The 27806-nt window shown below is 34.5% G+C and overlaps 1 protein-coding gene across 1 annotated transcript; it reads left to right on the forward strand.

Annotated features, from left to right (window-relative positions):
• Window positions 1-2826: 2826 nt before the first annotated feature.
• LOC138321472 (orcokinin peptides type B-like) lies at window positions 2827-27037 on the forward strand. The gene is made up of 2 exons (XM_069265202.1): window positions 2827-3031; window positions 25327-27037. The coding sequence occupies exons 1-2, from the start codon at window positions 2954-2956 to the stop codon at window positions 26401-26403; spliced, it is 1155 nt and encodes a 384-aa protein (XP_069121303.1). The 5' UTR covers window positions 2827-2953; the 3' UTR covers window positions 26404-27037.
• Window positions 27038-27806: the final 769 nt, after the last annotated feature.

Here is a 27806-nt window from a genome sequence, read left to right on the forward strand (position 1 = left end):
AAACAAAATAATTACCTACATTTGGAACATTTGTACCCATATAACGACAATGCTCCACTGCAGCAAGGCTGTACAGCAGTTTTTATTGTTCTTCAGGGATACTTTCCGCCATGGCTTGGCTACGGATCTTCTTCAAAAATGAAACTAAACATCTCAATAACGGAGGGCTATAACAATAGCGTTATGGATAGTTTAAAATTTAAATTGCTGTCCGAGTTTCCGCTTGTGCATTATCAGAAGATACCAAAATATTTATGGCATTTGTTTGCTTTTTGTTAAAACATCATTTTTGACACACCGACACCCATCGTTTCCTTTTCACCAAAGTCAACAAATTTCATGCCGTATGCAATATCGCGAGAGTTCCGCTATACAAGAAGACACAGCACAGATACACCGGAGTCTCTCAGAAGACTCACACACGCAACACACCAGATCCATAGGAGGCCGTCCTTGAATGACTCTAGCTGCTTATATCACGTTAATATAATATACCAAACTAAACAATATCACGATTATCTCTAAATTCCGTCAATCACGTCGTCAGTTATGCTTGTTATCCTACATCCTATGTAAGGTATACAGTGTAACAAGGAATGCAAGGAATGTCGTGTAATGTGAGGAAAATGTCTTTCCTGAAACAAGATTTTTTTATATTTTAGTATACTATAGCATATTTTTTATGTTATAGTCCGTCTACTGCCCATTTAGATAACTGCATACCTATCTGATACAGTACTGTTGAAGCATTTTATCCCTATGTATCTCAATTGGTGTTGGGAGTCGACAGACGTATCGCTATTCACGAAGGCGTGGACCTGGTTCCGATATGTTGATACAAAAGTACAGACTCAAGTCAAAACTGATGTTTTTGTACTTATGTAACTACTATGACAATTTTGTCTAAGTTTTTGACTTAGGTTCGTTTCGAGGGTCCATACCAAGACACGGGACGATAGTCAATGGCGACAATTTACATCAACATTGAAGCATAAATAAGTAGATAATTCGTATGTTTCAAAATGTTCCTAGTCTTCCTGCATTCACAGACCTCCCAACTCCCAACACAGCACAATCTGTCCAATAAGGTTATTAAATCCTCACTTTCCGAGCTTCCTAATACTTGTAACCTACCTCGACGTGACTTTCCGCCTACCAGTATCATATCACGCTAGCGTGAACACTTTCTAGTGACTAGTTTGTTGGGTTGAGTATTCTTAACGTCCTATTTATAGCTAAGTCCCATGAGGATGACCTCCCTGTTGCTTGTGTGAACATGAGAATGGTTTAGACGACAGTGACATGTTTTTATAACCGTCTGGGTGTGCTCTTTGATGTCTTGGGTAGCATGTGTTGTGATTGGTAAGTTCAACATGTAATTAACAACCAGGGTCAGATAAGGACGGTCCCCTGTATACAAAATGAAATATGAATGCGTCTTAATGTTTGGAGGATATTGGCTGTGTAATAGCATTTTCAAAATACAGGAGTTCACTATCACAAGACGCACCAACACGAACATTACATGGGATGCCTTACATGACCCAGACTGTTAATAGGACGTTAAAATAATCAATCAAACAAACAAACGAACGAATCAACACGAACATTACATACCAAGTCACTCACCACATCCAACATAACACGTACTGGGAAGGAGGTCTATAAGTTATGTTACAAGCACGTGGAGCAATAGTTACGAACTAAAGCGTAACCTGTTCTGTGACACCTGTTAGTTTGTCATTAAAATGTTTCATTTTCAATAGCATACGAATGGATCTTAACAACATTTTGTCAATCGTATCATTTTCGACAACAGTATCAATTGTTACACAAACGCCTAAAGGAATATGCAGGGAATATAGGAGGACACTTTGAATCGCTACTGTTATTAAAGTATCCAGGTGAGAGTCTCAAGGACGACCACTTGTTAAGCAATGATGTTATCACATTCACTATTGGAAATGCAGTTCTCGCATACGAATTGAAATTTAGCTACCCATATGAAATGGTTCAAGAAATCCGTAGGCGTTTGTCATAGTATGTTTTGGAAAATTCTGAATCGTGACGTCCTAATAAATATTTGATTGGAGGTTTAGTTCATTGAAGCATTGTTTGGTACTGTTTTATGATCCTGAAATGGATGATGTGTTATTGAAGTCATTCAGTACATTTATTTCGCACAATAATCACTGCAATAACAATATCGGTGGGTATTAAGAGTATTGTGCTACATGTATGTTGTATTACATAATGCATTATTTAAGACTGTCGTTGTATTTATGACATCAAATAATCAATTAAGTATAAGAAAATACAACAATCTACCCGTCACACGAGTACCAACTAGATTTGAAAATTCAGTAAATACGTCAAAATCTGTAGAACAAAAACCAATATTTCAGAAATGGAAAAGATTCAAAACACAAAGCGATAACGTTTATCAAAACAGTGATATATTTGTTGACTTATATTTCTTTTCACAATCAAAACCAATGACTTGTGTGTAATCATTTCATTTCTGATTTCTCTATGAAACACTCTTCGTCACAACTATGAAATATTTATCTATTTTACGGCTACTTTATATGAATCTTCCATACGTTTGTAAAGTACCCGACCGACCGCTATTATTTGCGTTCGACCATTACTTATTCATAACCTCTTGAAGTAGGCGTTTCTGTCTCTGTAGCGTGTACGGGAAGTTTCGGAATCCCAGCGCAGTAAAATCTAAGCATTAAATGATGATGTCATTATTTTCTGCGTAGGCGACGTCATTGTTGTGTGTATAGCACCTGACAACTGACTGATTAGCGTGGTCTAATTGATGTTTGACAGTCAGTCTCTTTGTAACAGTTCCCTCCCCAGTCTGTACGAATCAATCCGGTTACTTATAAGCTGGCGCGATTCTGCTTCCACCAGAGAGTGACTACGTACCTGAACCAGTAGCGACATGGCACCAAGGACAGCAGCCATGTGGAACCTAGCAGTAGCCATCCTGTTGGTCTGTGGGCGGATTAACACAATTAAGGTAGGTAACAGTTCCTGCTCTCATATGTAACATGTATATTTGTTAATGATTCTATTATATTTGGATATTAATATCTAATTCCGCTTTAATTTGTTTTATCGGAACTTTAGTGAAAGGCTTAACGAAAGTAGATGTTATTTAAATTACAACTACTGTAAACCAATGCTTTTAGCCACTACTTAATTTCGTGATTTTCAAAACAAGTTCGAGAAGGTTAACATTTGCGGATTTTAAAAATGATTGGAAGTTCCTATCAGTATCAATGATGTACATGTTACTTCACGGAGTTAAAACTTTCGCGAACTTATTTGGATCGCGAAGTTCGCGAATATAAATCGCACGTGAAAGAAACTTGGTTTACAGTATAACAAATGCAGCTTAATAAATAAACAACACGGGATAAAATCTGAAATAGACAAAACCATTTGTGTGTATGTATATTTTAACATCACCACAGGTGTGTTGTGATACAAGTTGTGAAAGTGCACACATTACGACTGATTTGTAGATTTATCACAACAGGCAGTAATTCATATGAATACCACCAAATCGTATATTAAGTTGTCTTATTGTTATTTTGTAATATCTAAAACATCACAAGAAGCAAATTGATGAAAATCTTACACAGTGAATAAAGGTTTTAAGTTTACTTGTAATTTGTAAAATGTTCAGCAATTATTTATTTGTTGACAGATGAATTTCGACAACAACCAAATTGACATTTGCAATTGCTATTTGAAATGTCATTGTTTATAAGACATTAAAACACGATTTATCAATTCTTTAAATATAGCTCATCTTAGTATCAGTTATCAATTAACTTAATGTACAGAAATTAATAGTTTAATTATTGAGAGAAGACCGTCATAAAATGACTATATTAACATTTGGAAGACACCATTTGATATAACCAAGAATGTTTTTTTTTCATCCTATGAAATTCCGATATAAGATAGGTGAAATGTGAACATTCTATAAATTATGGATACTTAATCGTTATAGCTAAACAAAAAATAATTTCGTTGTCGTATGTGCCAAAACATGTCTCCCGCGTCTATGATATATGATCTTTACGAGATATGGTTCTTAAACATGCAACACCAACTACTGTAGAAACAAATTGTCCCATCTCCATAAAACATTTCTTACGGTGCCATTTCAGAGTGTTTTATGTGAAACATTTATTCACACATAGTAACAAAATAATCACTATACCCTTTCCACCTTTATGTTTTTGAAATCGGTTGCAAATTACATATTGACAGTAGCAACAGTGTTTTATATTTATTTACCATAATATTTGTAATCCGTACCTTCGTCAGGACGAAACGTTACACCAATTTACACAGAAAAGTCATGTTAAACAACAGATATCACCGTTGCTGCCATAAGTTTAGTAATCAGGATTTTATATTATAGGTAAAAATCTCTACTCGTTAATACATATATTAGTATTTGTTGTCCAGAAAGTATATCTATATTAAAAAGGTTTGCTCAAAAATATAAATATAGTTAGGAATACTTTGTGTCAGTTGGTAGTCTCTGGCATTACCCATTATCTGATATCTAAGATTTAATGTTTTAATATCCGTCATATTAACGTGTCAGTTGCACCAGAACTACCAACTCTCCTCGTGGGTTGAGAACTGAGAAGCAAACGCGAGAAAGTCGACACCACACCTTTACGAATGTTCTTTCTGAATTCCGATTAATTTCTTCGCTGTTACAAATTCTGAAATGTGTTCTTATTGTTATTTCAATTTCACTGGCCCTAGCATTTTGTACCGTTCACAACTCCCGTGCGTACGACCACTTTAAGCAACTGGACTTTCTGCGTTCGTCTATATTTATCACAATTCTAAGTCTTATTATAGTACTTATAGCGTCTATAATTTCACCAACGTGTTGCGAAGTATTTTCAATAAATCGCGCATTGATCAGCTCCTTCCCTTTTTTCCCCTTGAAATCGCTCTCTACGCAAAAACCGTTTCTTTACGTTTTTTTTTATCCTTAGTTCATATGTTTGTACTATGCCGACATCAATATTATACCCCGAAACATTGTCATTTAATTTATTTCCGTTGTTCTCACCCGATTTCTTTTGAAAATGTAATGCCTACATTGTAAACCTTAGCATGATATCGATCTTATATAACTCATACTTTACCAACGACATCAAAATCACCCCCGAAATCATTGTCTTTCACAATAAAAGATTAGACACTAAAATGTCGTTCCATTGTTGGTATATTATTTCTTGTCTGTTAGACTGCAAAGTTCTGATGAATCCGGGAACACATTTTTCCAGACCACGTAGTTCTATTTTGCGTATGTCCACTAACAATATCAAATATTTATTTTCATTCTGTTTAACCAACTCTGAAATCGGATTACCGGTTCATTATTATGACGATATTTGTTTTGTTGAACTTCTTCTCGTAACATGCTAGGTTCTGATGGCCTTCACATTTCTATTGAGTTCCTTTGGCGCCGGATTTCACGTTACCTCCAGTTCCGCAAATTACCTCTCACACCTGATACCGATTCTTTCAGAGTCTGATTGAGAAGGTCCAGAGATAAGGCTGTTTACACAATATGGAAAGATTAAGCCTCGGAAACAGTTGCCAACATATATACATACAAATTCGGTTAAACAATATGGTATTATCAGTGTTTGCATATCATTTCCCGACCCGCTTCTAGCATGTCTGTGCTCAAGATTTCCACAGCTAATATATGATGAGAATAATTCAGTTATTGTATATGAATCACTTAAATTGAATGATAAATTCATCAATATTTAAGTTGTAACAGTTTGTCTGTTTTGAAACTGAAATTGCAGCGGGAAGTCGGGATGAAAGTTGTTTTACAGTATGCCATTGGAAATGATATAACTAATCATAGTTTATTGGATTTTGTTTCTTTACCTATGGAAAATGGAGTTATGCATCAATTTATTCTTCCCGGTCATGATATGCATTACTGTAGGTAGTATAGTTCGCGATATATATACAGAAGTTATACAAATCCGTAACTGAATGGTTCCTGCGTATTTTGCATTATTTTTCACATATTTAATGCCAACAAAAAGAAACACAATACTAAATACTTCATAATTAAAGGAATCTAGATATACGGTTAAACGTATGGGTTTTACAATTAATTAAAAGGTTACTTAAAATGTATCTGTAACTTATTAGAACACTGCTATTAGTGTTGTAAGGATTGGTTCAAAAACATCGGAGTCATCAGGGACTTAAGATATGAAAGTTCCATACTCTATTGACGGAATGGCATAGGAAAGGATTTTTGTCATGGTTTTCTTTTTTTACATTTTGTTCTCAGCCTTTATAAAAAATAAATTGAATATACAAGATCAAGAAAAAAAAAAGGAAAAAGAAACTAGGCAACTTTGTCTAATGAACTGTGCGAGGCTCTTCTGGTAACTCGCCTGTGGGGTACATGCGTCATGATTAATTTTAAAATGCTTGCGATGATAGTAACAAAAACGTGTTAAATGTAATTGTTATCAAGTTTACTTTTTCACATCTGCTAAATAAATGTTGTGATATTTGAATCCTTACAAATCTAACATCATCAGAAGTGTTGCAGTTTTAATCAGGCGATAAAAGAAAATACCCGACGGAAGTTTGTTTGTCCAAATCTGTCTTCCGGCCTAACATCTCCGTACATAACCCAGTCGTTACCAACCTAATTCATCTACTTTATCATATAATTGTATGCTGTCGGCAATATTTCTCAGATTATACGACAGGAATTTTCACGTCTTCAAGAATGAATTGATTTTGTTGTTTTGTTCGCCGAAACGCTGGCGTCACAGAGATACTCGATTTGCAAAAGACACAACAAAGACCTGACCGTTTTATGTGATTTTATATTTGAAACATGTGTGCGATATTCAGGATCCAATAAAAATCGGTTTGTCGTTAGCTCAATATGTTTCTGTCACTAACAAAAGATATCGGCATTATTAGCAGCAATGTCCAAAGTACATCGGAATTTTAAATAACATTTGAAATATATCCAATGATAAGGTATTGAAGAAGTCATCTGATGGGAAGCCTAGAAAATGTCATTGAAATATTATCAATGCTCTATACATATTAAATTACTCATGCCATCGACGCTATGAAATACTTCTATGCAAAAAATGTTTGTACAGCAATCGTAGAGATCGTTATGAATTGTTTGAGAGTTTTTTTTTAAACATAACAATAAATATGAAGAACGATAGCGTCTTTGTAATGTTTAGCTCGAGACAGGATATATTGAAACCGGTATTGAGAGATTAATGATTTAATGTTTTAATAAAATGTTAGGGAAAAGTCAACACTTTACCATGCAAATGATATATCAGAAATAAATGCCAAAACATTCTTGAAAATGTTCTTAGTTAAAGAAGTGAAACGAAATCATATTGATTCAGTGAGATAGAATTTTGAAATAGGTAAAATTCCCTATCATCTAAAGACACATGACCAAAAACAGCAATCACAACATTAATGTCGCTTTTACGGAAAGCCTTACTGACCGAAACGTATCTGATGTTGAAGTGAGGATAATTGGTATGGTACTAGAACTCGAACAATCCAAAACTTGGACGCACGTTTTAACCATTTGTTTTCCCTAACTGTAACACCTGCTACAAATGTATCTTTGTATGGCATACATCCAGAGGTCAAATGTCAGGCGATCGATACCAATCAATGCCACAGTAACAGATAGTGTGATAGTCAGCTAATCAATATTAATGTGTTCATTGAAATGAGGGATCGCGGATTAGGTAGTGACCACAGCGCAGGTCTTCCCTACTGGCAGGTCAAACCCATAATGGTCACTTTGGACTTTTCCGGACAGAAAATGAATTAGTGTCAAACTAGTTTACCTGTTGGATGTCGAATTAAGTTAAGGTACACTCGATTTATCTCCGATTTATGCAGCTTCCGTACAGATATCGGCGAAAGGTTACAAATGAGATTCTAAGTCAAAGTGCACTTTTAGATAAAAGCTGAATGAATGGAACACGAAGAAGCGGCGTTTGGTTATATATCTTTGATGAAATTACTTATTACGTTAATTGTACGATTATTTACGATTATATGAATAGAGCAAAAAATGAAATAAAAATCTGTCGGAAATATACATGCTTTCCTGCATGGAAAAAAAGTTGAATTATTCAGATAAAAAGACAAATCATAAAAATATCAATGATTCATTTTTCTAGATATCAAAATGCAACATTCAATTCAGGAACACAAGATTGTATACCATATCCATCTCAAACCATACACATTCACACCCTCAAACACATAGCACACAGTACATTGTATACAGAAGATGTCCTTAATTTACCGTTCAGCCGCATCATCAAACCAGTAGCAGGTTATGTGAAACTAAAACATTTACATTTTACACTTTGCACAAAATTTAATAATGTACATTTTAATGCTAATTTATTATTAATTTCCATATATTAAATCAAACGAACGACTTTTAATTCACGGAATAGCATTGGAAGACAATCCTCTGCACGCTTGCAGTGATATGTTATATCATTATACAATGGGAATCATTTTTCAAGATTTCTGTCTCACTTAGCTGTTATTGGGCTTTGATTCGAGCTATAGCCAATATTAACAACCACTCCTTATGTGTAAAGGGTATGAAATTAATTTCATGCAGACAATGGAAAACACATCAAATCAAATTTAATTATTAATTGAAAGATAAAATAAAAACCGATTGATTTTCCATGTAGTTGTGTGGTCGCATATTTTGTTATATTTCCACTCCTATGCAACCAGCCATGAATTATGTGTGGGTTCTGATAATGTTGATTAGAAATACAGTGACTTGCATTCCTTCGGGCGCTTCAAGGTTCCTAAAACACTAATATCAATCCAATAGACCGTAAAGAATGTGTATGTTTTTGGAAACATAATTATGGCAAATCGCTAATTTTGGAGCCTATCTTCAGGATCTTTGACAAATTTTGATGTCAAATCAACGTTCCGTGAATAATTAGTAAATTTAGAACAAACAATGCGAGTAAAATTTTAGAATATTGGCTCTCAGCGGAATTACATTTACCTTTGCTTGTTCGTGTATAGCATGAGAGTTCCGAACGGTTGGCCAAGCAAGAAGTGAAAGTCCCGAACGTTTGGTCGATTTGATAAGCGATATGAAATGTTTAAAAATATTTGAGCTGCATTAAGCATCACGGTTTTATTTCTTTCTCTCTGTTCCGAAAGAATGTTTTTTTTGTGTAAATTGTCACCACTCCGAGCACTTTGAAAAATGGAAAGTTTATGCTTTGATTATTTCTCGAGAGAACAATTAGGTGGAAGTATATCCCGATTGATGGTTCTATACTGCCCAGTAAAGTAATCGTAATTAGCCAGTATTGACACAGAATCGGGTGTGTCATCAGCCCTCCTAGTCACACTCGAAAAACAAATGTTAAAATATTGGTTTCGAGTGGTTTCGAGAGGAATATTGAAGTTAGTTACCAACAATGATACTCTGATTTGATTTCATGAATTATCTTTTAAACATACTACAAACGACCAATAAATCAAATTATATATGATATTTATGAGTTCAACTTTCATGACTCTCGACTGACGGCTTTCTCGTATACTCGCTACGCCGCTTTGTGTATTAAAGTCAATTACCAAATACGACAATCCTTAATTGAGGGTGTGGCAACGACATCATTTGTTTTTATAGTTGACAAGCTTAGGAGTCTAATGTGTCTATATAGATGGAACTACAAGTAGCTTTATGGATAGGAAAGGACTGTCGGAAACAGTTAGGTTATTTCAATAAAAGAAATAGATTTATACGCTGACAAATCTAACGCGCTAGAAAACGTAATATTATCGTAATTCTATATGGAAGAATGTTCGTCTTGAGCGAAACAAAGTTTGACATGTTTATGCGCTTTAAGTTACAACTCGTTGATAACTGTTTTTTTTCGATTGCAATAGATGTCTATATAAGATTCTGAGGTTTCAAGTCTGGGATTTTAGTCATAATTGTTATTTGACCTAGATCGTAAGAGCCTTGGGGCTCTCGAGCTTCTGACTTTCAGCGCGAATCCAATTGTTTTCGCAAGTGTAATATTTGCGATTATTGCTTATTTCTACATGACCTGGCTTTAAGAGTGCATATCATACGGAGTAAGAATACATATATGCATTTTAATTATTTTGTTTTAAAAGCATGATACTCAGTGACAAAATAATACCTTAGAATTAGATAACTTCAATATAAACAGGAGAGCAATTGATCGACGGGGTTGACCGTCGTAAAACAAACATTCATTAATTTTCATTAGGATTAACTTACGTTTAATACTGTATATACTTTTCATTTCTACCTAATCTTTCAAATGGTATACGTTAAGTCAAAATGAGGAATATTAATATATTGAAGCATCATATCCCATCAAGATAAGTATATTAATCTACCGCCGAGAAAACATATTATAAGGAAATATAATATTGCAATCGTGTATTCCTCGATCCGCTGGAGGGCATCACGCAAGGCTAATTGCTTTCCTCTGTTTCTTGTTAATCAGTGTGATACTAATACGCGAGCTAAGACTCCTAAGGGTTGGCCTATAAATACAGGATCATATCATTCTTTTCTGAAGATGATCTCTTTAATTTGGTAAATGACTCTGAAGGTTCTCGCTAACTCCATACTGTGGTGGTTGTGTAAGATCACACATAAGGGCACACGGTGAGGCTAATGTTGTGATGTTCGTAAACATTTAATAATATTCATATAGCAATTAATACTTTATCATGATATTTCACCGAGCTGCAATAATATCAAGGTTTATATGCATACACTGTGATAACTAGTTTTGGAATAAAAGATTGTAGGATTGTAATCAATGGAATTGGCAGGAATCTTCGTGGAAATATATTTTTGTCATTTATTGATGTCGCATTTGATTTTAAGTTATGTCAGATACTTTTACGGTCAACTGTATCTTAATGCTATACACTGTGACGTGTAATCTACAGTGCATTGTCTCCTCTCCTTGAATACAAATCTTCCTGTTTTACAGAAAGCGATATACTTGTACACTACATTAAAGGTTGGCGTAACATGTATATAATCTTGTAATTACGTGTGTTTTAGGGGACTGAGTTTTGTGATATGAAAACTCCCGCCCATATTATCGCGTTTAATGTCTCAAACATACTCAACACAAACTACATGCAGCATCACATATACACAGACAAAGGGGCCAACCTGTCGTTCCTTTCCTACTCTCTAAATCAGGAGGTCCAAGCTGGAAAAGGCATTATCGCTGAGTTTCATGAGTGAGCTTGAAAAATCGTAATGGGTTGCATTGCAGTTACCGACATATATCGTCAGATATTATCGGGAGGGTTGTTTAATATAAGTAATTTTCCAGTCTGCGGCTGTCTGCTCCTTTGAACTTTATCTTGTTTGACCTTGGGTTTGGAGAATACTATAAACGAATAATATGGGGAGTGTACACTTATCCGACGTTAGCATTACTCACGAATATAGTCACAAGGGAATATTATACTGTCTTGTCTTCGACGATTATGATAGAAGTTTTCGTCTCATTTTCAGATTTATATATTTGTATCAACTGTCAGATTTCTCATATAAGGCATTCTTAGACGCGCCATGTTTAAGAATTCTGTTTATTAGGTGTAATTATTTTGACTTGTGATAATTTTGTAGCAAAACAAGAAAGAAATGCGGCACCCGGTCATTAATTGACGTCAAAACATTAGCTACAAGTTTCCCAAACACAAATGAATTTATCAGATACTGGAAACAATAAACCATAATTACACGGGTGAAAATTGCCCTTATTGACAGCTGAATAGCTATGCACGAGAGTTCTGGTGTGTTTTATCGTTCAAGGAAATGACCCTCTTCAATAACGTCAATACGGAGGACTATTGATTTTTAATCGAGGTGTGGACGGCGTAGGCATTTTATATTATTGAAATTCAATAAAACACAGAACATAAGATACTCCCAAATTAACTGCCTTGCCAATGAACCGATAATACAGATTATATGCCTCCTTAGTAATGTGTCAACTGGTCTGCTTGTGAATGTGTTCCGAATAACAGATCCTATTTTCGTACGATTTTCTGGTTAATGAAATTATTTTTTCTCGTGTGGAAAAGTGCTCTTTTTCAGTATAATGTGAGATGTTCCGTTTGTTTTCTTAAGCAGTTTGCTTCGGTGATCTAGAATATGACGTGCAGAAGGTGGGAAAACGACACAGTACAGATAAATCAATGGGCCAATTTCAAAATCATATTTATAAGAACCCAAACAAACATAATCTCCCTCTCAAAGCATAAAGAATGAAGCAATGTCCAGCTGCTATTATGGAGCAAACAATATTGCTGTTACCTAACATTTTTTCTCTCTGACCTACCATGGTAGGTTTCCGACATTTGGTCAGAAATGACAACCTATTGGATCACACAAAATGCAGCAATTTTGCTTCTATTCATCATTGTAGTGTATCTGCAGTGTCGTCGTGTGCTCTACATTTGTATTTACTTGGTTTCCACTTTATTATTCATTCCTTCTCGCCTGTATCTGTAAAGAATATGTAAGCACTGGACCGTTTTTTCTATAAAAAAAACCCCAGTAGCGATAAGTACGTTTATATATAATTAACAAAACCAATGTTCTCAAACATGTGGCTATGATCGACCCGAAGCCGAAAGGGAACTGATTCTTGTTCCAATCATTTGGATGAAAATAATTAACATGCGACGATGCTGTTATATATAGTTTATACCGTGCTTGTAGGGCGTTAGAATTGAACTGACTGTCCCCACTGCATGACCGTAAAATGACTTAAATTTGAAATCTTATCGTTTAACTCCTTCCTAACTAGTTTTTTTTCTTTACAAACGTCTATCTTGACACCGCATCACAAATGTTGAGAGTTGCTAAATGTTCAGCGTGCTGTTCCTCAGTGAATTTGATGTAGCTGGCATTGTGTTTCACAAAGATTGTACTGTAACATACGTCAGAACCATGGATCGTACATACCTGTCAGTGTTATGTTTATATTGTAACGCCCTTGGCAACATTTTACAACAGCATAGAAAGATGGTTATATTCCATATTTGCTAAAGGGTGACGAGGTGTCCGAGAGCATCTTACGAACTCTAAATCGCAAATATTCAGGCCGGATTTAAACCGTGAAAACCGAAACCTCATGATAGTGTCATCTCTCATTGGGATCCCTAATTGATATCCTAACTATTGATGTTTAGTACACAAATATGTTGATATGATCGAGATCAGTTCTAGTCCGGTAGCCGCAGTAATTTATCGCCTTTTTTTATTTAATAGTATCTATCTTTATACTATCTTTAACACAATTGGAAAATTGTCGTGTCTCTAAGACGGCGTTTTTTGGACAATAAATATCTGAATCAGACAGGATGTAGTTTACAAAGTGACATAATGAAATCGAGTTTCGCATGATTATTCGATGTTATTCTTAGGTATTAAAAGATATAGTACAGAGACTGCCGAGCAGCACTCTGAATTTATTGTCCACACTGGTTCGGGGGAATTACATGTTCAATCTTTAATGTCATATGCTGATATAATATGAAATACTACTGTCTATGGCACAACAGTGCGATTTTCCTCTGTTTTTTTTTTTTAAAAAGAATGCGTTTTCTTTTACATCAAAACTGCTAAAATGGTATGTTTAACTCTCTTTTGGAATTCTAGATATAGTACAGAAGCACGGCAACAACTGACATAACGATTGCAATATTTAATAGTCCATTAATATGTAGCAAATATCACCGAGAAATACATGTATATATGAAGACTATCGAACAAAAGAACTACAGGAGCTTTTTTTAGCTTTGTCTGACCGCAGGATAGAGGGTTTTCGCCGTGTACTCCGGTTTTCAATTATTCCTAAACTTGACAAGTCCTTTAGCTATTGGTATGATTTGAAAGCAATGAATCAATCAAAATTAAATTAATAGTCCTTAGTCTCGTAGGCTGTATCTCAGTAATTAATACAAATCGTCGGTAGTCTGGTACCCCTTGCAGAATTGAAATCCGATATGTTGGCTTTCGAGATATATGAACATTATTACACTTAAATTAAAACACGTATGCCTACGTTTCGGAACAGAGTATATACAGAACTATGTAACTCTTAATTATATTTAAGGTATCGAAATATCAACAAAATTGAATCACACTGTAAATGAATTGCGGTGTCAGTCATATGAAACCGGCATGTTCCAAATAAACCCGAATCTCTGTTGTAGAATTAATGACAAAGTATATTTTGTGATGACATACGTCGATATCAAATGGGTTCACATGTCACTAATTTCCAGACTTTCTATGACAATTAAAAGGCGAGCTGACAGCATTTTATTGTTATTTACTGTGTTCATAAAAGGTATGGTAATCTTACACTGGAACAATGCAGTGATTACCTTTTAGGACATAGATTATGTAATTATTTGACGAAAAGACAACAGTTGTATTGATACCGGCGATATTTCTTGATACCAGCCGAAATTAATTCAGATGTATTAAGCAGTTAGAAGTCAGTCTCAGTGATAATTGATGCTGTGTCCAATGTCAGTTTGAGTTATATTTAGAATAACTGTAATGGAAGATATCCTGGTTCACCCTAAATACCCACTAATATTTATGTTCCTTTGCCCTTATATTGTGTGTGTCTGGAGAGAATTAGTGCAAGTAATGACGTTCGCCATCACACCACGTAGAACCACACTTCAACCAAAACCAGTTGTTTATCAATACCGTTTTCAAGCAATTATTCTTAAAATATCAAATTTATTTATTTGTTTTGTAACACAAAATGAAAGCTTTTAGAAAGAAACAAGTTACATTGATTATACTGGCTTGTCTTAATACTCTATTTTTTATCAACTGTCACCTAAATATTTTTCTTTTATGTTCGTGACTTGTCGATATACAATCTAGATATACCTAACCTGCATTAATTATGGAACAAGCAATTAACATCTAAACCACATTAAGGAAGCTGAAGTCGTGCATGAGTGATTTTATGCATAAGACGAGTGAACTGGTAGTCAGTGGCCAATGTGGGTATTAAACACTTAGTCATAACGGAGAAACCATCAACGCTTTCGCATGACCCAGAATGGACATAGAAATGCAATGAATTGATACCTTACATTGCACTCTTGGTGAAAAGCTCCAGCATATCCTCGGCTTAAATCGAAGTTATGGCCCGATTGAGGATTTCCATTGATTGGCTCCCCAGACATTTAAAATCATGCGAGCAAATGCCCTAGAGAAGAAGACTGAGACACTATGACATAGGATTTCAGTGATTTATATTTCTTAGCAGCATCAGATTATCCATAGCTTGGTCTTTTTACACGGGGTTACACCAGAGCTATTGATATTTAGGTATTTAGGGTGAACGACTGATTTGAATATAAAAGAGAAATATGTAGAAGTCCAAGGACTATCGATATCTAGGTATTTAGGGTGAACGACTGATTTGAATATAAAAGAGAAATATGTAGAAGTCCAAGGACTATCGATATCTGGGTATTTAGGGTGAACGACTGATTTGAATATAAAAGAGAAATATGTAGAAGTCCAAGGACTATCGATATCTGGGTATTTAGGGTGAACGGCTGGTTTGAATATTAAAGAGAAATATGGAGAAGTCCAAGGACTATCGATACCTGGGTATTTAGGGTGAACGGCTGGTTTGAATATTAAAGAGAAATATGGAGAAGTCCAAGGACTATCGATATCTAGGTATTTAGCGTGAACGACTGATTTGAATATAAAAGAGAAATATGTAGAAGTCCAAGGACTATCGATATTTAGGTATTTAGGGTTAACGACTGATTTGAATATAAAAGAGAAATATGTAGAAGTCCAAGGACTATCGATATCTGGGTATTTAGGGTGAACGACTGATTTGAATATAAAAGAGAAATATGTAGAAGTCCAAGGACTATCGATATCTGGGTATTTAGGGTGAACGGCTGGTTTGAACATAAAGGAGAATTATGACAAAGTCCAATGACTATCGATTTCCACGCATTTCAAGTGAACGACTGGTTTCAATATAGCGTTAGAGTGTAGCATGAAGTGAAAGGTATAGAAAGAAGCCTACATAACTATAGATAAAATCGCTCTTATTGTGAAACAAATTTGCTCTTAAACATTAAGGCATGCGATGAGCTTATTTATGCAGCGTTTTTTTCTCTCCAAATTTGTCGTTCACAAAGTCACAATAGACAATCACTATAGAAACCCTCCATCTTTATTCTTTTATTCAATGTATAATTAAAAAAAATAATCTGGTGTTAGCCTATCGTGAATGCCAGAATCCTCACCTAAATTTGCCAATGAAATGTACTTATTTATATAGCATAATATGTCTTAATTTTCTTCCCTTCATGGATTTTATTATTTCTTTCAACATCTTCATTGTTATTGTAAAGGTTAAAATAATATAACAAAACAGAAGTTAAAATAACCTTTCTAATTGGATATTAAAAAACTATTGAAATGTCAACATTATAGTCGTCATATGACAAAATTAGGAAACGGGCCAAATAGAAATAAAATTGCAAACAAATATACCAAGTAGCTGAAATAGCAATGTCATAGAAACATTTGTTTCTCATCTATTTCAAACGAATCGTTTCTTGTGAGTTTATTAGCAAAATTAATGCTGACACATTTGATATCTTTAAATTATATACATTGACCTGTTTTAGAATCAATGAAAATACGATTTAGGCGTTATGATTTTGCACCAGACAGGAAACTTATTTCGGATTTGTTTCAATTGAAATTGAAATATTTCGACTTGGAATACACTGTCATTCGATTAACTCACTATGATATTAGTTCCATACCGACGACAAAAGTTTAAACATTTAACAGTTCTACAATTATGTAGGTCACAAGAAAAAAAAAACAGATTTCTATAAACTCACGTCATCTGAGGTCAGAACCAGACAAAGGTGATCATGTGACCACAAACATAGCCAAAGAATTTATTCTAGAGAACGTAAGCGGCATCTAAAACCGTTTACTTCTCACAACGTTAAATGACCTTGGTCGTACCGGAAGCACGAATTCCAAAGTATAAAGGACGTTCAGGAGAGTGTTTATTTTCTAGTTAAAGTTATGAAAACTAGAAATGACGAAGTAGAAATAAAAACTCTGATATGAAAAGGTGCAGACCTGACAACTGTAATTGTCCGCTTAACTAAATAGTTGACGAGGCAAAAGTGAAAAAAAAAACCCGAAACAGGAGAATATTGAAGTTATGTTCATGTTAAAAACGAGTCTCGTGTCAATATCGATAGAAAATTGAAATAAATTTATGATACAAAGTTCTGTCATGCGTACAGGTAAGCATGGCGTCTGATACATATTTGGATTGATTCAGAAAGCGTTATAACAATCGACACCAAGGTCTCATATATCAAACGTTACCGTGTATGGGATTTAATTACTACAAAATTCATTACCGTCACAGACGCTCTGGACTCTACATCAAAGAATACATGCCACTGCTACTAATATCTTTCTAATAACTATTATATATGGACAAATATGTTATATTGAGATTCGGGTGGGAATACTCGTACTTTCAAAACCATTCAACTCTCTTTCCTCCGTAGCAATTGTTTTTAATTTTTGTCGCAGTCAATTTTTCTCAAAGAGTTTATTAATTTTCTTTAGATGATATATGCTGTTAACATATGGTGCATTGGAAAGTGTTATCATGTCTCATACTCCGTGTGAAGTAATGTTTATTAAATAAATACCTACATGGCTACCACATCAAACATTAATGCGTAAATGTGTTAATGTTATCAGAAATCAAAGACAAGTATGTGTAATCAACGTCATAATGTCGTTAAGTTTATTAGTAGCGAGATATACATACATTATTCAGGTGCTTAAAGAATGTCCTGATGGCATTGTACTCTATAACCGTCAATGGGTACATGTAAATTAACTTGTTTTATAGAAAAATGAGTCATGACATTAACAAATAATATATTTCATCATTCTACGGAGTACCAGTATTATAATGTAATTGTTGTATGACATACACCCATCTCTAATGATAGTCACATAAATTTCAAAGAATATATTGTTTAAATGTGTAGACAATATAAACAATTTTGTCCAGATAGATGCGGTTCCCTTCAGCTTTGCATTTTAATAGAAAAACCAATAGAATTGTTTCTGTGTATTTGGGCCCATACAGGTATATCTTATCACTGTTATATCATGGTTTAAACATATTGTTGATGTGATTTTTCTTACGACTTATTGACAACTAGTGTTTAATGTTTAAACGACATATAAAAATATCACCAGTATTTCGGAAAAGTTTTTCCAAAAGATTTAAGAGAACTGCAGACTGTTCTGTTTGTTCAGTGATATGCTGCTCTCTCCGGTCCTGTCGGCTGCTCGTGTCATATCGTCTGTTCTTGTTCAATACTCTTTGCGTGTAGACAGACGGAACATCTACTATGCCAACACCTTAAGCTCTTTTGATTATTCAGATTTCATTGCTAACTAAATACCATGATCAATGTATTCGGAAAACGTTTGGGTGAACAGCACGGCAAGCGTTTGAATGACACTGATCAGGTGCATTGCCAATGATTGAAGACACCTGGCGGGACTTTATCTGCTGATAAAACGATTACCATGCTATTATCAGAAATGGTGAATGTTGTACTTGATTACTGTTTGTCTGGTCTCATAAATCAGGTACAGACATCAGATCTTATCGAGCTGATTTCGTTGGTACGGATTGCGTCATATAGCCGATTATTTTCGTTTTAAAAAGGTAAAAAATAGGAATAATAATTAAGATTTGGCAATTTACCTGCAAAGGTCCATATTTACACACCAATATATCGTGAAATAGCGGAAAAACCTCTATCAGGTACTCCCGACTAAGGCAACCTTCTCCCTTAGAGTGGCATTCAATAGACACACTAGCCATTTTATTTCAAAATTTCAGGAGCCCTGATGTCGAATTTCTGGAAAAAATGTCTGAAGAAACACCAGTAACAGTGCCAAACTGTCTATTTCCATCCCAAGAGTCTTGTAATGAAATATGCCCTCATTCTAATTAGCGTTCGAAAAATATCTACGTTGTAGACATGTACTAATCAAATAAAAAGAATGTTAAGCCGAAGTATGCGATTCTTTATGAAACCGTAAAACACACGAATGGAAATAACATACGGTGGACATTGATATTGAGAGGATTACGTATTTATACCGGCTTAATAGCGTTATTAACAGGAGTTGTATAGATTAAATGTTTCTACAATAACATAATTAAAAACAAAGAAAAACCAAAACAAAAAACACAACAATTAAAAAGTAACAACAACAAAAAAACAACAAAAAACAGCACAATAACAATAACAAAAAATTTTTTTTTTAAAAAAACCGAAATATAATTAAAAAGGAAAAAAAGGAGTGGTGAGAGTATCGACACATTTACCGTCAAAATTTATCATTGTTTCTTTGTTACTAAAATCGAAGATAGATCAGTGAGGTGCTGAAATCTGACTTATTCCGATAATGGACCTTTGTTTCTAGTTATCACTCTCACGACGTACACAATTCGATTTCCGCGATAACCTCTAGTGTTACGTATATGAACTACATTTGATCACGCTTCCAGCTGCTGTAGCTCTCTGTTATCCTATTACAACTATGACGTCACAAAGATAAAACTATTATCCTCACAATTTCGCCGCGCTTTATATAGATAATTTACATGCCTAAAGGTATATCACCAAACATGTTAATTTTTTATTATATTGGTCTGTAGTATAGAAATTAAACCGTTTATGGATATTAGTAGTGTAGAAATGATCAGGAGCAACTGAACAGCGATACAAATTTAAAGTTTATAGCAATAAATACAGTTTTATATCATAACAACGTAAACATGTAAAGAACAAAAACAAGCTTGAAGCTGTGGTTGTCAGAGCTATACCAGTATAGTCTGATATAAGCCCAATAACAAGACTTTATTTGAGAACTGCTGTCGGTGAAAATGGGCTATGTCGTTGTAACATTGCAGCGCATATAGCTCCAAATAAGTGTCATATATCAATGTAACATCATTTCAAGATGTTCCACCGCTGATAACTGCTATTTATTTCTCTATCAAAAACAGAGTCAGCCGACTAAGTATTTTTCTTTATTTACAAAAGTTACTTACTTTACATCATTACCACCGATGAAAAGTTTGACCATCTAGTTTTACTTCAAGATAAAAATATCAAAAATAATTAATTTTCCATCCCGAAAAAAATCCGTTGCTCTATCTCCTATTTGGAATGAAGTACTGATTACGCTTGCACCAAATGCGAAATAAGTTATGTTTAATTTTCTTTGTTTTGGGTTAATTAGACATACATAAACACGATTAAACACCAGTTGTTGTTAAAATGATGAGTACGGTTTATGCTCTGTCGGCGGTGGAGTATCTTTAAATAACGTTTACTTCTATTTCTAAGAAATTTTCATATGTTTTATTCTTCAACTCTGCAAAACACGGATAAATTCCTTTACATATAACTAATATTCACATTTTCATTGATAAAAAACAAAGTTGATTTTTCTCTCATATTAACAACAGTTATTAAAATGCGTTTTTTCGATATAGTGTTAAATGAAACAACAAAAATGTAGTAGCATTGCATTCAATGCCTATTTGTATTTATTTGAAATAAAGAAAATGACAAACAACTGAAGTTTGCATTCAATGCCTATTTGTATTAATTTGAAGTATATAAATGACAAACAACTGAAGTTTGTTCATTTTTTAAAATTACACCAATACTATGAGGGTACCTATCTCAAATTGTATGTAATATCCTTCGTTACTACCATACTTACAGTAATGAATAACATTAAAAACCATGTCCGCTCCCAAAAACTAGAATGCGATCGATAAACTGATTTGATCCGCTTTCTACAACTTTTTTATGTGTAAGTTACTGGCCTGTAAATTCAGAACTGATGGAAGGCAGTATACCGAAATCTTAATTACACTTGTCTACCGGTTTCATAAGCCCATTTCAATTTTCTGTGTCATTCACTGACCTTGGTACCTCGGTGATGTAAACAGCGTTCAATAAACAGGACAGACTACATCGTAAGATGGACATTCTTAGATTATGGTGTCAGAAACCGGAAGTAAACACTACACTCTTTCTGGGTAATTTGTCAAATGACGGGCACGGGGTGTAACTCGATCTGATGACTTCCGGTGCCAGTGCAGTAACACGACGGGACATTTCACATACCTGTTTATTACTCAGGAACATTTCTCTGGAAAGCAAGCGAATTCTGTTTTACACAAAGGTTACTCGGTGCATTTTCTCTAAATCATTGCAATGTCAAGATAGATTCAATATGCATTCAAGTAAAATATATTTTTTATCAAAAAAGAAAGAAAAATATAGTCAATTTGCTATATACGCTAGAAAACGTTTAATATATCAGATTTTTTTTTAAATATTTGATTAAGCGTTTAAGTTTTTGAAATAATTGCTCTTCTAGATTTATTATCCTATACTAATTCATAGAAAATGGACTTTGAAATAGAGCTATAATTATTTAGCCGAAAAAAGTTGTGTGACGTCACTTGAGTGGTTTGTACTGTCAAACTTGGAACAGTAAATCGGAACAAGTGCGATAGTCCGTGCGGAACTCCTCGGGCAAATCTGGATTTCGATCAGCCGTGATTATCCATTGATGGAGCGTTAGATTCGAATTATAAAACACTCCATTGAAACCTTACGTAGAAAGGCCAGTGTGACCTTATGACCCCAATTTCTCATCAGGAAATGAATTAAAGTAATCATGCAAGCTGGACATTTACCAGCTGCCTGTGGTATGTTCTCATATCATCCAATACTGAAGCAATCACAAGACATAATCAGATGTTACTTTAAATATGGTTGTCCGGTCAATGGATAATCCAGTCAGAAGCTTTGTCCTAAATCCGTAACATGATTGCAAAAATACTTTAATCATCAGTTATACCCACTCTTTGTGAATACAAAAAATTGAACTTGTGTTAAAAATACACATGTATCTTATATATGTCTGTCACTTGTGTTAAAAAATAACAGTTAGCTCGATTCCCTAACTCCATTCAGTGTGACATTAGGTCCCATACGATTTATATCATACAAATAAAAATAAAACAAATGAAAATTTTGAACAAGGGCATATTTCCAAGATTTGAAAGTCACCCTCTTGTTCGTTTGGGAAAGATTTTGGTTATGTGTACCGGACCAGAAACAAACAAATTATAAATACTTCTCTCCTAGCCTAACGTTCAGCATACATATATACTCACATTGAATTTAATATTGTCAATAGAGCTATAAGTTAAAAGGGAAAATTCTCTCTTTATATCAAAGATTAAAAGTAATTTAGGAAATGAATATGAAAGTACGATTTCACACCCTGCATGTTTGACTTTTCACAGATATTTTGTAATGTATACAAAAAGACCCCCTCCTTCACATTTCCGGCTAATTGTCCTTGATGAGGAATCCTTTCACAAAGCTTGCTTACCACTCAGGTCACCAGGACGCGGATACTCATCAAAAGTTGCCGAAGTTTTTTTAAAGATACTTTTTGGCATAAATATTTTAGCTGATATTCCTTTTGGATCCTTTTGGCACGTTATAGTTATAATAGCCAATATTATCTGTAAAACTACATGAATCACATCTCACTAATCCTCTATTAGTGATAATAATGCTATTCTTCATTACAAGTGTACGGGTTTTTTTTCGTATTATCACAAAATTTGACTTCGTAGTCTATAGAACACTTTGATGATGATACACTTGAAATCATTTCTTTTTTTCAAATCGCTAGTTTAAAACAATCAGTTGTACTAAAAAAATACCGTTGTACTTTTTATCATTAGTAAAGTTTAGCAATCGGATAGATGAACGATTATTACTTAAAAATTCAAAATAATGGGATCGGATTGAAAGTGGTGTTTAGTCTTATCCTGGCAGTATGTTTTGTATGTACCATTATGATACAGCTCCGTTTATTCTTGAGAGACTATGTTTAAATTATCGATGCATACTTAAAATGAACATAAATTACTGAAATTAATAAAAAAAACAAAATAGAAATAAAAACCTGAGAAACTAGAGAAAATGTACAATGCAGCATTGTTGTATAAATAAAAGTAAGGAAAACTTACGCATTGATTAAGATATTATGCAATGTTTTCAAAAATAAGGAAATAGTTAATGGTTGACAAGGGGCAGATTAAACTGTAATTTACACTTACGAATGCAATTATCGTTGCACTATTAGAGAAACACCGCTAAAATCGAAATATGATTCGTGTCATTCCTTTTAAACTTGTAGCATGTGTAAATGGATCAATCAGAGTGGTACCTATCCGACACACAGAGCGACAAAACAGATCTAAAACAAGGCGCTCCTTTACACCGGAAGTTAATTCGCAAATCATGAAAAAACGGACGTTAATTACTTCATTATAGTCAATCTGTGCCCACATTTACATATGATGGCAGAGGTAATTGTTCGCGACCGTTCTCAGCCTATTAGCACCAACAAGGTATCGACCAGTGATTAGTTCTGTACAGGAATCCAAACGTACGTAATGTTTCGTCCTGTATTATTTACACATTTCGTAATTTACTTGTCGGACATTGACAGGTTATGCGCATGGCAGCTACAATGGTGATTGTGTGACGATGGTATTGAGTCGTTTAAGGCCGTCTTCGGGCTGATTTATAGTCATCGTTTAGTCATCAGACTTTTCACGAGTACGCGAGTTAAACGTCCTGCGCGTGCATCATGTGAACAAGTTATTTGTTCTCTGACACCCATTGTCTCCAATAATCGATGTCATAGATTTTGATTGGTCAATCGTAATGGAAATATAGTTTTGAATATACAGCAAAAGCCTATCACACTAGGTAGATTAGATTTTGATATTAGACATTCACACGCAAACTCATAAAGGTTAGGGATGTAGACCATTCACTCTTTCACTAATAGGATATAATTTATTGACTTGTAACAACCAATGAATTTTGCTTTGAAATTGAAAGGACAGCTATTTGGCATTCATTTTTATGGAATAACGCTTGACATTTGGTAATTAAATTAGACATTTTATGAATATCTCTCTTTTTCTTGGTAGTGAATTCGAGTCCTCACATGATTTGACATTGAACTCTGTTTGTCGTAGGTCTGTGATTTTTTTCTGGTATCTCGGAATGGTCTTCGCTAAAAGTTTATCCATCAATAGTCTTGTGGTTGTTATGATATACAATACTAACAAACCAATCTAGACAATGGCGAGGATGAAAACAACCGATTTTTTTTTCATTTAAAACAATCAGACCGATAATATTGGTACAAATATACATTATGTATAAAGTATAAAGGTATTTAAGATAAGGTGGTTTACGATACATGTACATGTTTATGGTTAAGAAGCGAATTACGCGTACATTAGCCACTATTTCTTTATCTCTTCACAATGTCGTTGATGTTAAAATATATAGCAAAATGGTCCAATATATACATAGAAATGTGGTCCAATCTTGTGTTACATGGTTCTAGTTTCATTCTATTTCCATATTTTAATAAAATTAGTGCTTTTAATTTTTAAAAAGAAAACCAGTATTTTTATCCTATTCATGTTAAGGAATTTATTTAAGAATATTGACAAAGCCTGGTGGTATAGAGTTACATTCCTTTATTGACATGACCTTCCACTATCAAGCATTTGTATTTACTTGTGACCGTGATAAACAAAGCATCAAACACAATTAGACGCCTTAGTTATCTCTATTCCTCTCACAGACCTTTAGACATATTCTGTCTGACAAGTAAAGGGAACAGATGTCTGAAAGCGGAAGGAATGGATTTTACCTAGTATACAAATAACAGCAGCCATATTTGGAAATTGTATAGATGTAATTTTGTGTCGAACAAATTCGACTTAATCATAGTGTGCCATTGACTATTCTACAGACGACACTTCTCGCCTAGGCGTATCGACAGGGATGTTAAACGATGATGTAATTACTTTAACGAAATTGAATCAGCCAGTTCTGTGATTACCTTTCAACAATATCAATCAAACCATGTCTTTTATCTTACAGGGCGACTCCCAGCTTGATAAACTTGTGACTGACCAGGGCGTTAATACAGATGGGCTTCCGGTCGATGAGGATGGAATTGATGAAAAACGAACCTTTGATACCATCTCCGGAAGTGGCAGGTTGTCTGGATTTGCGAAAAAGAAGTTTGATTCAATTTCTGGAGGTAATACTATGCCAGCATTTGCTAAACGACCCCTTGACAGAATTTCTGGAAATGGCGGCTTTTCATCCTTCGCAAAACGCAGACTTGATTCCATTGGTGGAAGCGGAATGTCTTCGTTCGCAAAACGCAGATTTGATTCTATTGATGGCGGTGAAATGTCCTCTTTTGCAAAACGCAAACTTGATTCTATCGGTGGTGGTGGAATGTCTTCTTTCGCAAAACGCAGATTTGATTCCATTGGTGGAAGCGGGATGTCTACTTTCGCAAAACGCAGATTTGATTCTATAGATGGTGGTGGAATGTCCACTTTTGCAAAACGCAAATTAGATTCTATCGGTGGTGGTGGAATGTCTTCTTTTGCAAAACGCAAATTTGATTCCATTGCTGATGGCGGAATGGCTTCTTTCGCAAAACGCAGATTGGATTCCATTGGTGGAAGCGGGATGTCATCTTTCGCAAAACGCAGATTTGATTCTATTGATGGTGGTGGAATGTCCACTTTTGCAAAACGCAAATTAGATTCTATCGGTGGTAGCGGAATGTCATCGTTTGCAAAAAGGCGATTTGATTCAATTGATGGCCGACTAGCAGGACTTCACAAACGCAGATTCGATTCCATCTCCGATAGTAGTGGCCTTAGTGGTTTCGCTAAAAAGAATTTCGATAGCATTGACAGATCGGCATTTGCTGGGTTCGTAAAGAGGACTGATTTTGACGATGAAGCTGATGACGAAACGGAGGCTTTGCCCAAAAGAAGGATGGACTCCATTGCTGATGGCGGCTTTGGAAGTTTTAACAAGAGAAAACTTGACTCCATAAACAGGGGATCACTTATGGGATTTGCAAAGAAATCATTTGACACTATCAACACGGCAGGTTTAAGAGGCTTCGTGAAAAAAGACGACGAAGCCTAATTGGCTTATCTCAATCACATGACAGTGTATGACGTACGAAACTGTGTACAACGAAATACAACATTGTGCAAAATCCCGTACAACATACAATGTAAAAATGTACAAATACATATAGTGTACACGTAGTGTGTTTACTTACCAAATATGGCTTACTTATATGTATGTGTTTAAATGTCTGACCAGAGCGCTATTTTGAAATATCTGTAAATATAAATATGCAAACAGAATTATATGGACTATTTTGTTATGACGAGACAAGACATGAAATGAAGTGCGGTAGTGCTGGCTATATAGCTCGGCTGTGATATGGAAATCTTAGTAACTGTTTTCGTTATTATTCCTCTTTGTTAGTGGTAGCCAGGTGACAAACTACATTTCTTTTTACTGTGAATGCATAAGAACACTCACCAGGTTTTTATTTTATGGTTCTTGTTTGTTTATCTCTCGCACTCTTATAGCCTAGTATAATTCGACAATGGCTTTTGTTAAATGGTTCATAATATAGTATGTTTTATTTATGTTTGAAGAATGGCAAGAGTCTTGTTGAACGAGACAAATACCAGCTGACTTAAGCCAACAACTCTAAGTACATGTAATTCTTTCCTTCAAATAAACTACATTTTACAACTTCAAATGAATTCTTGTTGTGTTGTATTTGAGCGTATCTAAACTATTATCAGAATACAAATGAGTTCAAGGCTTAAGTGGGTTTATTTCCAATTAAAGCACATTCTACATCAAGTGCAGTGTTTCTATTATATGATTAAGTATTATTAATGGGTTGCAAAACCGATTAATTAAGGTAAAATTACAATATTACAGCAGAATTCTATCATTTAATTGTAACATTCGAGTTCGATTTTCGAATATAAGAGTATACTTTTTTCTGTTTGGTCAAATTTTGACACATCCAAATGATATGTTTTAATTTAGTTTTAATAACATGCACCCGTATGCTAAAAGTAAAAAAACGAAGAAAAAAACTTTGTGTATTGCCAAAAAGTAGGTCACAATGATTTAAATTTCTGCTTCTATACTATTACAATATAATATCATAATACTCATAGGGCCAATGTATATACCATCTTTTAGTTATATTTCCTCTAAAAATGAATGGAATATTTTTGTATACGGTGTGTCTTTTCCTTCCTTAGGTAATAACTATGTTGGGTAAATGAGCGACATTACATTTGTCATAACATACATTGTATATCATACAGTTTTAGTGTCAAGTGTCATGCACATAATATAAATACATATAAGAATTACCGACGTTGTGTTGGAATTGGCCGAAAGATCCAACACAACAATGTCGTTCAAGTTCAAAGGGATATCGCAAGGTGATATCATTGCTTTTAGTAAAGTACACAGAATTCAAACACAAGTTTGGTTATGTTTTTTCC

Source organism: Argopecten irradians, chromosome 1 (assembly GCF_041381155.1).
Source record: "Argopecten irradians isolate NY chromosome 1, Ai_NY, whole genome shotgun sequence".
Lineage (NCBI taxonomy): Eukaryota > Metazoa > Mollusca > Bivalvia > Pectinida > Pectinidae > Argopecten > Argopecten irradians.

Coding starts and splice junctions, on each gene's coding strand:
- LOC138321472 (XM_069265202.1), top strand. CDS start 2,954: ATGGCACCAAGGACAGCAGCCATGTGGAACCTAGCAGTAGCCATCCTG. Junction 3,032..25,326: donor GGCGGATTAACACAATTAAG/GTAGGTAACAGT, acceptor TTTATCTTACAG/GGCGACTCCCAGCTTGATAA.